Source organism: Manacus vitellinus, unplaced genomic scaffold, assembly GCF_001715985.3.
Source record: "Manacus vitellinus isolate BGI_N305 unplaced genomic scaffold, ASM171598v3 scaffold_47_pilon, whole genome shotgun sequence".
NCBI lineage: Eukaryota > Metazoa > Chordata > Aves > Passeriformes > Pipridae > Manacus > Manacus vitellinus.
The window spans coordinates 1,498,908-1,512,378 of record NW_021940585.1 but is presented as its reverse complement, the minus strand read 5'-3'; the positions used below and the strand labels follow the sequence as shown (position 1 = coordinate 1,512,378).

At 49.3% G+C, this 13,471-nt stretch overlaps 1 protein-coding gene across 2 annotated transcripts; it reads right to left on the bottom strand.

The window, feature by feature from the left end:
* Positions 1–7,947: 7,947 nt before the first annotated feature.
* On the bottom strand, positions 7,948–13,267 carry SRSF3 (serine and arginine rich splicing factor 3). 2 transcript variants are annotated; one of them, XR_003916067.1, is made up of 6 exons: positions 13,030–13,238; positions 11,985–12,119; positions 10,665–11,121; positions 9,723–9,761; positions 9,044–9,130; positions 7,948–8,769 (listed from the first exon to the last, which is right to left on the bottom strand). XR_003916067.1 is itself a non-coding variant. In XM_029962536.1 (5 exons), the coding sequence occupies exons 1-5, from the start codon at positions 13,233–13,235 to the stop codon at positions 8,742–8,744; spliced, it is 495 nt and encodes a 164-aa protein (XP_029818396.1). In that variant the 5' UTR covers positions 13,236–13,267; the 3' UTR covers positions 7,948–8,741. The 2 variants fall into 2 exon arrangements, 1 of the variants encoding a protein (XP_029818396.1); XM_029962536.1 differs by lacking the exon at positions 10,665–11,121 and having other exon boundaries at positions 13,030–13,267.
* Positions 13,268–13,471: the final 204 nt, after the last annotated feature.

Here is a 13,471-nt window from a genome sequence, read left to right as displayed (position 1 = left end):
GAGAGGGACGAGCCCACGGGGTTGGGGCTCAGTCCTACAAAACACACCTTCCTACACCCCAAAGGTCCAACCAGGGCTGTGTCCCCCCCCTCTGTGGGGCACTGGGGTGACTTTTTTTCCTCCTCAGACAGCTTTTACTTGCCAGAACACCCCGGGCAGGTGTGAAATCACTGAGTTGGGACAGCAGATCGACAGGGGCTCTCCGGAGGCGTAGGAGGCTCTGCTGGGACAAAGTCCTGGGTATTCCAGCAATAAAAACCCTCTTCAGCAACATTCAAATCACCAAGAATTTTTTTCGTGCGTGCATTTTTTTTTTTTTTATTATCTCTACTAACAAGCTTTTTTTCTTTTAAGTGGGAAACGTGAAGGCTCTTAATGAAAGCCTCACGCTCCAGCAGAAATCTAAATGAACCCAGTGTTCGGCTGGAGGGCGTTTATATCCCAGAGAAGCCTGTTTTCCCATCAGCTCTTTGAAGTGCCCAATTAAGTGATTTTATACTAATAGGATTTTCCCAGGAAAGAAAGACAAGAATGACAAAACGCTGAATGCTTGATTAACTCTGCCCCTAAAAGAACTCGGATCGTGTTAATTGACTGTTTCCCTGCCATATCCAGCCCTTGTTTGCCCCATTTATGAAGGCATTTTGATGAGACACCAGACCCAGCAGAGTGGAAATACAGTCCCACCAGGCACAAATGGGGGATGAGACAGTGCCTAAAACAAGGCCTTTGCTTACTGGAAATATTCCTGGATGCGGAGCCGGGCTATGAATCGGTCGCTTCATTCGGCCCCTCACTCGTTTTCATCCAAGATTGTTTTTAGCCCCATTCAGAGTCATTAACGTAATTGCTTCACTGACTTTCCATGAGCAGCTTGGAAGCTTTGTGGGGTTTTTTTGCTGGCAGCAAAGGCCTCATTGTTCGGAGCATGGCTGGAGTACCTGGCTCCGAACCCCGCGCCCGTCTGCCCCTTTATTCACTTGCTGCTCCACCTCATTGCCCACGGCCCCGGTGCAGGACGGGGCAGAGCCCTGGCACCACGGAGGGGGCACGGACACCCCGCTGGGAACCGCTCCAGCCTCCTGCACAGCTTCCTGCAGGGAAGAAGCTCCATCCAAAATGTCCACACAGGGGGTTGTTTTGCAGCCAGTGATTCCCCGCAGGCATCGCAGTGAGAGGACAGGGACTGCTCCAGGAACACCGGGATCTTCCACAGCAGGATTCACCCACCCCCTGGGTGGGAATAAGGAAGGGGAACATGGGGTGGGGTTGCTCCCATCCATGTGGCTCTTGGAGTCCCCAGCCCTCGGCAGCTCTTGGTGCAGCCAGGCCCATGGAAGCTTCTTCCCCCGTGTGGCACAGTGCTGCTGACGAGGGATTTGTTGGTCCCCAAGCCATGGGATGGTTTGAAATCCATCGGGAGCTCGATCTGGCCCCTCACAGCTCTGTGTGAGAAGGAGGTGACAGCAGGAGCTGCTGACTGAACACTTGCTCACGATGTCACCTCTGAAACAGCCCTGATTTGGTGGAGCACCCTCTGCTCAGAGCACTCAGACAGGAGGGTGCAAGGCAAGTCCCTCCACTCCCACTCCAAAATAAATATTTTGGTGATACCAAAATGGTCTGTCCCACACAAACCTGTGCTCTGGGAGGTGCCTGCTGGCCCACTCACCCATCCCGCTGGCTCACCGTGTGTCACCATCCCCTGGGATCTCCCTGTCCATGTCATACATTTTGGGAATGCCACCACTCCAGGTGAGGGTGGGCACAGGGTCGTGATTCATTCTCCCCTGTGCTCGGGGGCGAGGGGAAGGGCTGGGCGTGGGGAGAGGGAGGGAAGGGGAAGAGCCAGGGGCAGATCAGCCCTGATCATGCCCGATCATGCCATGTAGGAGGGCAGCACTCTGTCCATGGACAGACAGACAGACGGACAGACCCCTGTCTTGCACAGTGACTTGTGCTGGTGCACAGTCTGGTGTGGAGCAGAGGGAATGGGAGGGGACAGCTGACATGGCAATAAACCCGTCGGTGGTGATATGAGAGCCACCACCTTGACACCAGGGTAAGGGTCGATTGCACTTTCCCTTCCCTGAGCAGAGCAGGATTTCCGGGAGTGGGGATGAAGCAGCAGCTCTCACCCCACACCGAGCCCCTGCTTGGCCCTGAGCTGGGCAGTGGGGATGAACGTGCTCCACACACTGATGGAGCTCTGCCCAGGTCCACCAAACAGGGATCAAGGTCGGGGAATTCCAGGTGCCAAAATAAAACCTTTTTCTTTCGGTTTCAGCCCCCCTCGCTGGTTTCTGGGCCTCGCCTTTGGAAAGGAAATTCACTGGGACTTGGAGCTGCTCTCAGCAGAGGATGGAAACAGGTTTAAAATGTCCTGTACTTCACCCTCCAGCAGTGGTGCTGCACCAGAGCCCTTCCCACCTCCGTAACAAACCTGGGCTTTGCAGAACACTGAAAAGTTCAGAGATGATCAACTGTAAATCCACAAAGGGAGCAGGAGGGAGACAAAGAGGGAGAGGGAGGTTGTGAAACTGGGGACTGTCCCTTTGTGCTGGGCACTGCTAAGGCACCTCAAATCCTGGGTTCAGTTCTGGACTCCTCATGACAGGAAAGCCATCGAGGTGCTGGAGCGTGTCCAGAGAAGGGAATGGAGCTGGGGAAGGGTCTGGAGCACCAGGAGCAGCTCAGGGAGCTGGGGGGGCTCAGCCTGGAGAAAAGGAGGCTCCTTCTCACTCTCTGCAACTGGGAGGAGGGTGGAGCTGGTTGGGGGTTGGGCTCTGCTCCCAGGGAACAAGGGACAGGACAAGAGGAAATGGCCTCAAGCTGTGCCACGGAAATTCAGGTTGGACATCAGGAAAATTTCTTCCCCAAAAGGGGGGGTCAGGCACTGGAACAGGCTGTCCAGTGCAGTGGTGGAGTCACCATCCCTGGAAGTGTTAGAAAAGCGTGGACGTGGCACTTGGGAACACGGGTTAGTGGTGAACACGGCAATGGGGGAACGGCTGGACTTGAACTTAGAGGGCTTTTCCAACCTAAATGACTCTGTGATTCTAAGAAACTTGAAGCCCTAAAAACATGTCTACAGGTCAAAAAATACCCCACGGGTCCCTGCCAAATGTCCCCTGCGCAGGGGAACTCCTGAGTCCACTTCTGGTGAACTTTCCCCCACGAGTTTCCGAGCGGCACGTGTCACCAGGCAGCTGAGGGACAACTTGGCAGGAGCTGCAGGGGACACACCTGGAGCCAGCCTATCTCCCCAGCTGGGGCAGCCTCCTCCCACAAAGTTTATAGTACAAGTGCATGAAAAGCTGATCAATCCAGCACCAGGAAGGCGCGGCCCCGGGGCAGGCAGAGCAAAACCACTGGGGTTAGTCAGAAATACATGGAGCCCTCACAGCACCTTCCAGTGCCTGAAGGGCTGCAGGGAAAGGGGAGGGGGATTCTTCATCCAGAACTGGAGGGAAAGGACAAGGGGGAATGGCTTCCCACTGCCAGAGGGCAGTGTTAGGTGTGATATTGGGAGGAATGTTCCCTGAAAGGGTGGTGAGGCCCTGGCACAGGCTGCCCAGGGAAGCTGTGGCTGCCACCCTGGAAGTGTCCAAGGCCAGGCTGGACGAAGCTCTGAGCAACCTGGGCTAGTGGAAGGGCTGTGGAATGAGATGAGCTTTAAGGTCTCTTCCAATGCCAACCAGTCTGGGATTTTATGAAACAGTGACTGCAAACACTGACGTTGAGCTGTCAGTCAGTGGGGAAGGCTGGACAGTGCTGGGTCTTCCTGATGAATATTGTTGAATATTCATGTTCTAAGCAGCCTCTGCCCACGGGGAGATAATGCCTGTCTCACAGCTGGCAGGGCTGATTTTCCCAAGTGACACCCAGGGTGACACAGTGCCCCACCCTGCTACCACTGCCCCACCCTGATAGCAGGGAGGGCTGGGGCTGCCCAGGGCCTGTCACACCACGTCCTCGTTGTTTTGGGGGTGGTGCCATCAGCCCATCACAGCCTGTCAGTGTCTGTGTTGTCCAGCAAATGCCTGGGGACAACAATCTGACTGTAGCAGGATGAATCCTCTGGTAGTCAAGGAGTAATACCATTGTAATCAGTGACAGAATCTATCTGGGAAGGACACACACTTCCCTTTCCTGGCTGGGATCACTCCCACAGAAAATCTTACTTAGAGGACCAAGCACAAACACCACCCGAATCGATGTGAAGATTTGTTCAACTCCCAAGTTATGTCAGACACTAAATTATTAAATAATAGCCGGATGAATCACTTGGGAACGAACATAGCGTTCCTCTTGCATCGTCTACTTTATATTTGTCTGGATCTCGTGTTTATTTTAGTCCCCAACAGTGTTTGTTTGAAGGGCACTAACAGAGAGAACTTGTGGCCGTGCCCCAGTGAAGCTGCAGAAATGAAAGAGCCACCCCAGACAGTGACTGTTTCTAGGAAGCCAGAACACTCCTCACGCAGAGGGGATGCGGCTTCAGCTCCGGCAGCCGCTTCACCGGCTGACTGTGAACGTTGCCAAAGCCAAAATTGGCTTTATTTTGCCTCTCCTTGGCAGGTTGAGGTGTGAAATGGGAGCCAGCTGCATTCCAGCACCAGGGAAATGCAGACCTGCCCCTTTACAGCCCTGTGCCAGCACCTCATGTGTGGGAGCTAAGGTCGAACCGGAGCGACTGGAATTGCACTCCTGCCCTTCGGCCTTCTGTTTGCAAAAGGGGTTGATGCCCCGGTTTTTTCAGTGTTTTTCCTTTTCCAGCCAAGAGACTCTGCACTACAACAGCACCAGAGCAGGGGGATTCGTGGTGGGGACTGCAGCTCAGGTTTTGGGTGGTATTTCTGGTGTAGGATTTGAATGTGGGTACAGGACAGGGATTAAATCCGGCAGAAACTGGGAAGTTTGTCAAATGTTCAGACACTCTGAGGATCTTTATGTCAGGAGACATTGGAGGCATCTCAAGGTGATGAGATAATGGCAGATGAAAGTAAAACTAGAAGCTGAAAAGAGGTGATAACAGCAGAAAAAGGCTGCAGAACTGCTCAGGCACTGGTCACGTCCAGAGGTGGGTTCTGCTGGCAGGTCCCCACGAAGAAGTTCAGAGATAAGAACCTGTAACCTGCTCCAGGGCTGGTGCACAACATCTACAGGCACTGTGTGGTTCTCTCTGATCTCCTCTGACTTCAACCAAAAGAAAATGCAAAGGCAGAGAAAGGATGAAACACAAGGATCTTCCATCAGTAACGTATTTTAGTTCCTGGTATGGCTGGAGGACAAGAAGAGCAGAGCTCCACAACCAGGTGGGGTTTGGAGGAAGAGGGGGGGATAACACAGCACACCTGCTTGTCCAAGAGAAAAATAAAAGCTACTACATTAGGCTCTGGACTTCTGAAGTTCTTTTCTGCTCTTTTAGCAAGGAGGCAAATCAGTTTAATAGAGGAGAAAGCAGAAATTACCAGGCTCTCCCCCTAAACTGGGCCTTGGCTGCAACTCTTCCCAAGGCTCAATTTTGACATTAGCACTGAATATGATTACACTGGCTTCCTTCAGCTTTCTGAAGAGGGTCACTTGTAGCCCAAAACCTGGTGAATTTGAGTGGAACAGACAAAAACTAATGTTGCAAATACTTCACTTCGTTTTTCAAGGAAATTTTTTACCTTGTTTTTCTAACACTGTCTGTCAGCATTGCTTTTCTCCAGTTTCCTGTCACAACTACCACGTGGATGTGGACATGTCATCCTGCACATTGAACTGCAGCAGCTCTCCAGAGTAGCTGAAACACAGCTTTTTTAACCAAAAGCACTGTCATTATTGGGGAGGGCCACAACTCCTCACCCAAACACGACCCTGCCCAAAGGTCAGTGGAACAAATTGCCAACAAAACCAGGAACATCCTTAACCTCTCCCTTTTCTAAGTGCAAGGCACATTCTTAACATGGTCTTCTGTCATAAATAAGGAGCAGCATGGACATAAAAAGAAAAAAAACAAGATCCTTTTCTTCCCAAACCCATTTGCACACAATGATCTCCCCGGGGACAGTGTGAGAAAAGAACCTCTGGGATGTGCTCAGGCACTGCTGAGGAGCCTGAGAGAACTCAGGATTAACCCCAGGATGCTCCTGCCTGAAGCTGGGGCAGCTAAACCTCTCCTCTAATTAGAAACACAGCTGAGATCACTGTCAACACCATGAAATAGGACACTGGGACAACTTGGAAGGTGTCAGGCAGCAGTGAGTGACCCACCACCCCTGGGGTCTTCAGAGCAGGGCTGTGGCTGAGGATGGGGTGCTGCCAAGGAGCCTTGGATAGTGTCCCTCTGTCCTCTCCTGGCCAGGACACACTGCTTGGTGGCTTTTCCTGGTTTCAGAATCTCTGGAGAGAGGCAAGGGCTGTCCCTGGTCTTACAACACCAACACTTCCTTGTACATTTAATTTCAGAGAATTAAACACAAGCCACAAGGCTCTACCTGTAAATCACACTCCCAGGTCGGTCCCTCCCTCCCAGAAAGGAATGGGAAGCCTGAAATCCATGAATGTGTTGCTGCATAAGAAATAACTCTTGCTAATTACACCCTGGGGGAAGGGCTGATCAGTCAGCATTTTTACATATTTATATATTTCCCATCTTTCTCTAGAAGCTACTTACTTTGTTTCCCTTCAGTGCCCCCCATTATATAAAACCAGCAGAGTTCTGATCAAAGAGGCAGCTTCCTTATTCAGCTGAGGAGCAAAATAGTCAGAAACCCGAAGCTGAAATACTTCCAGTTCCCCAGACTCTGTTGGGTATGAAAACCACCACCTGCTTCCCCGCTGGCACTTCAGATTTCTGTCCCTGCAGCAGCTGAAACAACTGAAGGCTCCTTGTCCCCCCACGTAACCACAGGAGGAACAGCCGTGAGACACCACAGGCTGTGACCCTTCCACACCTCAGACGCCGCCAGAAGCACGCAGGGAAAGGGAACAGGGCTGTGCACGCCCCTGGGCAGCGCCGGCACAGTCGGGATGTGGCACTTGGGGAGCAAACGCGGCCCAGCCCCGGCGCGGAGGAGCCGCCCGGGCCGGGCCCGCCCTGACCTCTGCCGGGGGCCCGCAGCAGTGCACGGCCCGGGCCGGCTCCACCCGCTGCTCCCTCACCCTCCGCGGTGAAACAGGGTCCTCCTCACGGAAAAGAGGGGCAGGGAAGAGCCAGGGAACCTGCCTCTGCCTTCCCAGTTCACCTGCATTTCAGTGACACACAGCATTAACTGCTCAGGAGAATCACTCGTTTAGGTTAGAAAGGACCTTTAAGATCAAGCCCAACCACAAATAGTACTGAGTAATTAAAAAATCAATCCAGACACTGAACTCAGCAGCCAAGGGGGCAGCACCAGCAGGTCCTTCCTTTACAGCTTCACCATCACCTTGTCCTTGCCTGGACAGCACCAGTGAAAGAAATTCCATCCTCAGACTGTTCAGTGTGAGGGATTTAATATCTAAACCACACAACTGAACCAATGGAGCACATCTTCTCTTGGATACAGGACCAAGGGAACAGGGCAGTGTGGGACATCCACTTGCTCTCCAGTCGTGGCACAGTTTTACAGGGAGTGAATCTTCATGCAACGCTCTGGTTTCCAGACCAGTAATTCCCAAACTGAGGAAGGAAGAACACCTTCAATGCTGTGCCCAACCCACACCCAAGATGCAAAGCCAGTGAACCCTTGCATCTCTAGCTGGTTTTCCAAGGAAGCATTATGGGGATCCCTGTTGGGCAAGAAGTGCCATCAGCTCCTGAATCCACCCTGGCTGAAGGGATTGGATTCCCGTGGAATTCCCTGAGGAGCAGAGGTGAGCAGAGACTGCAGGTACAGCCCTGCTGGACAGTTCAGGTGAGCTATATATAGCCAGGTGTGGTGACTGTCAGTCAGGTACGAGTAAATACCAAACAACGAGTTGTAACCAAAGCTTTAATCCCAAGGATCTCACAAAAGACATTTTACAAGTGACATGAAAAGTCTTTTACAGTAAAGAAATGTTTAACTCCTAAAGTTTACAATGTACCATCAGACACTTAACACATCCACTCCAGGTGTCAGTTCTGCTTGTGGATTTGGTCTATTCAGAGGCTCTGGAATAGATGGTCAATCAACAATCGGCTAATTAAGGACTCTACTCACACCAAGTACAAAATTAACTGATCCTACAGCTAAAAATTTGTAATTCATGGAATATAAAGCAGCTCAGTTCCAAGTAATGCAGTCAGAACTGGAGCTGGATGAAGCTGCAGCCCAGCCCTTCCCTCCCCGTGCCACTGGCTCGCTGCTCTGACTCTTCCCTGCAACTGGGCCATGGAGCACCCACATCCTGCTCTGTTCCAGGCCACAATTCCACAAGGAACACACCATCCCAGCACACTTCCTTGAGAGCTGAGCCCCAGCAAACCCCCCCAGCTACGGACACAGAACATTTACCATTCCACACACACACCCACACACACACCATGTCTGATGGTACATTGGAAAACCATTAATAATACAAATCATAGGATCTGCTCAGAACCATATACAGATTCACATCTTTACATTTGCCACCTGTTACAAGATACAAGGAACAAAGCAAGTTCAACAGCTAAAACATTTTAAAAATGCACCAAGCTTTATGAAGTTTCAAAACAAAACAATGTTCTGTACATACTCCTGGCCTCGGACCTGGTGACTTCCTGTACACAGCTCCTTCCCACAGTCCTATTTCCTCTCATTTGACCTGGAGCGACTGAAGGACAACAGACAGGGCAGGTTTGGTTAAATCCAAGGTGCCAAGAGCAGCAGATTTTCCTTTAAACACCCCCAGTCCCCATCAGCAGATATTAAAGCATTTAAAAGATACTGTTCATTTAATAAAACTGAGTATTTAATTCTTCAAGGTGAAGAACCTTGTAAGATACTGGAGGTATTTCTCCACCACCACCTTTATCAGTATTACCAAGGCACAGGAAGTCATTTTTACATGTTTACTCAGAACACAAGTACTGGAAGACTCTTCTTACCTGCGAGACCTGGAAAAGGAGCGAGAAGGCTTGTGGTTCCTCTCCCGTGAGAGTGATCTCTCTCTTCTTCTGTCTCTGGAGAGGGACCTGGTACAGATCACACCACCACATGATCAGAGCAAAGCTCAATTAGGCCAACAAGGCTCCTGAAGCTTCCCTTCAGGAGTGAAGTTTTTGAACTATTCAACCAGAGGAAACCTGCTGCAGATGCCATTAACCTTCCCTTCAGGGAAGAAGATCAGCTTGAGCCAACAGCTTATGCTGTGCTGTGCACAGGCACCTAGTCCTCTGCAGCAGGTTTTTTTGCAGAATCCAACCTCATCCCCATCCTGATTTATGGCTGATTCAATCCTGAAGGTCTTTTCCCACCCAAATGGTTCTGTGATTCTACACTTCTGGCAAAGAGCAGCACATTAACACAAACTCTGTGGAAAAACTGGCAGAAAACCACAGGGCAGCTGCAGAATGGAAAATACTTCTATTCTTAATATCCTTCCACTGCTAACTCTGGAATCTCAAACAGCTGAGTAATTCCAGGCAAACGACATGGCAGAAGCAAACCTATTTCCTTTTTACCAAACTATGGTCTGAATGTGCACAGCACATGGGGCTGTTTTGGGCTGCTCCTTTTCACCCCTCCAGGCCAGAGCAGTCCGTGGGGTAAGGAGGGGATTCGTACCTGCTGCGGCTCCGGGAGAAGCTTCTCCTTCGTGGTGATCTAAAACCAGAAAACCAGATGTGAGGCACTTTATCCATTCTTTGAGCATTAACGGGGTGAGGCATTTCCCAACTTGTCAAACTCACTGTTGGGCCCAGGGAACGTGCCAAGAATAACTGGCATCCATCATCCAGTAAAAGGCATGGAAAGATTAGGCAGTAAAACCAAGCTCAGTGTGAACAGCACGTTTCCAACCACGAATTCACTTTAACTAAGAATGCGTCAGAGCAGAGTTGTCCAATGCAACACTTTCCATTTCAACTAAATACACTGCCCAGAACACCACACCAAAGTCCCACAAGTGGTTCCAAAAAAAAAAATAAAAATAAAAAAAAAAAATAGCACAGAGCAAATGTTTTGGAACCCATGCAAGCCAAAAAGGTCCGTAACAAGGCATAAGAGATATCAAGTGGGAAAAAAAAGTGAAAATGCGCTCAGTGTCAATTTGATAATGCCATTAAGTGCTACATTAGAACTGCATATTTGTGATTGTCATTTTTAATGCCATCGAGTGTGTTTAGACTATTTTCTTATAAAAAAATTAAAAAATTAAAAATATAACCTTAGCTCGGCCCAGTTCATCCCAAAAAGTAATTGTTTTAAGTTTTGAAAACTGTTAGTAAAACCATTTAAAGGTGATAGGATTTTTCTGGCAAGGAAAAGCTACATTTGTTAGAGCTTTATTAAAAATTTAGTTTGGCATCTCACATGCAAATATCCTGGTTTTTACGTTATTCACAGTGTAAGAGCTTCCATATCACCCTTAAAAGTTTTCTCAAGCAACATATGTACGTTACCACTCAATTATGCACAGCCAGCCTTTGATTGAGAAAAGTAATTACTTATAAGCCGCTTACTCCTTATTTTAACCAGCAGTAAACTGTATAAGCAGGAAAAACTTACAAGTCTTTGGTTTCAACAAGCTAGAAATGGTGAGGTGAGGCTGCCGGACTGACTGCCAAGAAGAATTTGCTGAAAAGGTTTTGCCAGATGTTGCGTTGTATTTAGTTGGTTGGCGAAGGGGGTGTTGTGGATTTTTCCTGCTTTTTTGTTAGCCGAAGGCTGCTGCTGTAGTTGTTGTGAAGACATTTGGTAAATAAACAGCTGAGCTGATTGGCCGGGAATGTGTGGGCGGTCGAGGTGGCTGCTGCCGATTTGGTTAAGGTTGGAGAGAAGGCTGAGAGAAAACAGCATGCTCGGGAACCAAAGGGCGGTGCAACCTGACGACTGGCCATGCCTGGGTCATGTGAAACGACACCAGCCAAGCTGCATGGGGCGCGCTGGTCACATGACGCTGAAAGGGCTAGTTGGCTGGCTAATGCAGACTCAGAGGGTGGTGAGAAGAGACATGATGGTGACTCTGTAACGGGTTCATTTTTATTAATAGATGGACCAAAAAGCATAAAAAAAATGAAAAACAAGCCATCAGTACAACCATCTATTAGCTAACAATACTCCTAATGTGTTATTTTTTTTTTTTTCTTTTCAACAGCAAAAGGGTAAGCTTGAAAACCCTGACTCGGGAGGACTTCACTCACCTGCCACAGGTAAATTCAGTCCTGTAAAAACCACGCTGCACATCTGAACAGCCAGACTAACTAGTCTGGGTCCAAGAACGTGCCAGTTCCCAAAAGTCCTGCTATATATTAGAGGTGTGTTTGCAAACCTCAACTGACAGGAATATCACACGATGCTTTAATTCTAACACTAAAGTGTAAAGATTCCAGATGTTTAAAGCAACTGTTACTTGATCCATTATTAAACAGCTGCCTGCTTGGGAAGTATTTAAATTCTGCAAACAAAGCGGAGAAACCCATCGGTATGGAAATGCTAAACTGCTGTATGTCATGTTCTGCCATTATGGAATAAAGGAATGGAACAGCCTAAGTTGAAGTATGGGGAAGAAAGGGAAAGTGTGACTAGAAGACGAGCAGATTTTAGGAGGAATGAGGATAAGCCCAGGACAGAGGGCACTGACTACCAACTGCACAGTCACCTAAGGACAAAAGCCAACATTCAACACAACTTAAAGTTCACCTCGATTTTGTGGAGGGGTTGATTTGGGGATTTTTTTCTTTTTTTTTTTTTTTCAGCATTTGTCATCTCCAAATCATGATCAGATAGATGAACGTTATCCATCAACATGCCTTTAACAAGCCTGCTTCTAGGATGCTACAGTGGTAACAGTGCCAAGAGCTCTAGGTGTGCTGTGCCCCCAGGTACCTGCGCCGAGGGGGAGGACTCCTCCTGCGATAGTCGTCCCGGGGACGCCGGCCCCACGAGGGAGGGGGGCCGCGGTTCCGACTCCGCTTCTCCCCGTTGGAGAGCTCCACTCTGACCCGGCACCCACACAGCGTTCTGGGAACAGACACGGGCACGTTAGTGTTTCCAGGGAGAAGGCAGCGTGGAATAAAAGCTGCCAAGTTCAGAGAGAAAAAAAAAGGAGCAGACAAGGTAAAAAACATTCTGTCTACAGGCAAAAGTAAAAGTGTTCAGAACAACTTCTGTGTGACAGTGGCTGCACCACCCCTGGAAGCGTTCAAGGCCAGGCTGAATGGAGCTCTGAGCAACCTGGCCTAGTGGAAGGTGTCCCTGCCCACAGCAAGGGGTGGAATGAGATGTGTTCTAAGGTCCCTTCCTCCCCAGACCAGCCTGGGATTCTAGGGCAGACGAAAGGTTTGGTTGCTTCTGAAAGCTACTGTGCCAGTGAAGGAGGCAGGGAAGAAACCAAGGCAAGTTTCTCTAATCAGTTTTACCTCTTTATAGTTACACTATCTTCAATTTAGCACATATGCAGACATCCAAATCATTTCTAACTTGAGAGTCCAATTCAGAAGTGCAAAATTAACCTGCCCTTCTTCCTGAATAGCATCAGGATGATTTTGACTGGATATTGGGAAGAAATCTTTTCCTGTGAGGGTGTTGAGGCCCTGGCACAGGTTGCCCAGAGAAGCTGTGGCTGCTCCATCCCTAGAAGTGTCCAAGGCCAGGCTGGACGGGGCTTGGAGCAACCTGGGCTAGTGGGAGGTGTCCCTGCCCATGGCAGGGGGTGGGACTGCATGAGCTTTAAGATCCCTTCCAGCTCAAACCATTCTGAGATTCTACTTCCGCACTATTAAGAAAACCCTTGGATCACACAAATAAACACTTCATAACAACCACATCAAGTCTTTGGCCCTACAGTTGAAACTTTCCAATTTACACAGCAAAACTACCCCAAAATTTCTTTTTCACAAGCCGAGCCAAACATACAAGCAGCACATCTTACCTTCCATCTAGTTCTCTTACTGCATCAGCTGCATCTCGTGGATCTTCGAATTCCACAAAGGCAAAACCGGGAGGATTTCTCGCCACCCACACACTGCGCAGTGGTCCATAGTAGCCAAAGGCTCGCTCTAATTCCGTTTTGTTGCCATTGTTTCCAAGGTTACCCACATAAACCTTGCAGTCCAGCGGACAAGAGTCGCGATGCATTGCTAGGACAAGAAAAAAGAAGTTCACGCCTACTTAAACACAGAGCGTGCACTTGTTCACTTCCAAGGAAGTCGTTCTGTTGGCTCCTTCCGCCTGAAACTTCAGCGGAGATACGACCTGATGCGATGGAAACATTAATCCGCGTGCAACGGGCGAAGGGGGGGTTAATATCGAACAAAAAAATCCGAGTTGTTATGTCGCAGTGTGATTAAAATTCACTGTTTGGGGGAATTTCG

Excerpts from the sequence above, each read along its gene's own strand:
- SRSF3 (XM_029962536.1), bottom strand. The coding sequence starts at position 13,235 with ATGCATCGCGACTCTTGTCCGCTGGACTGCAAGGTTTATGTGGGTAAC. Across the intron at positions 9,131-9,722 it reads TTCTCCCGGAGCCGCAGCAG|GTCCCTCTCCAGAGACAGAA; the intron begins GTACGAATCCCC and ends GATCTGTACCAG. Across the intron at positions 8,770-9,043 it reads TCCTTTTCCAGGTCTCGCAG|TCGCTCCAGGTCAAATGAGA; the intron begins GTAAGAAGAGTC and ends GTTGTCCTTCAG.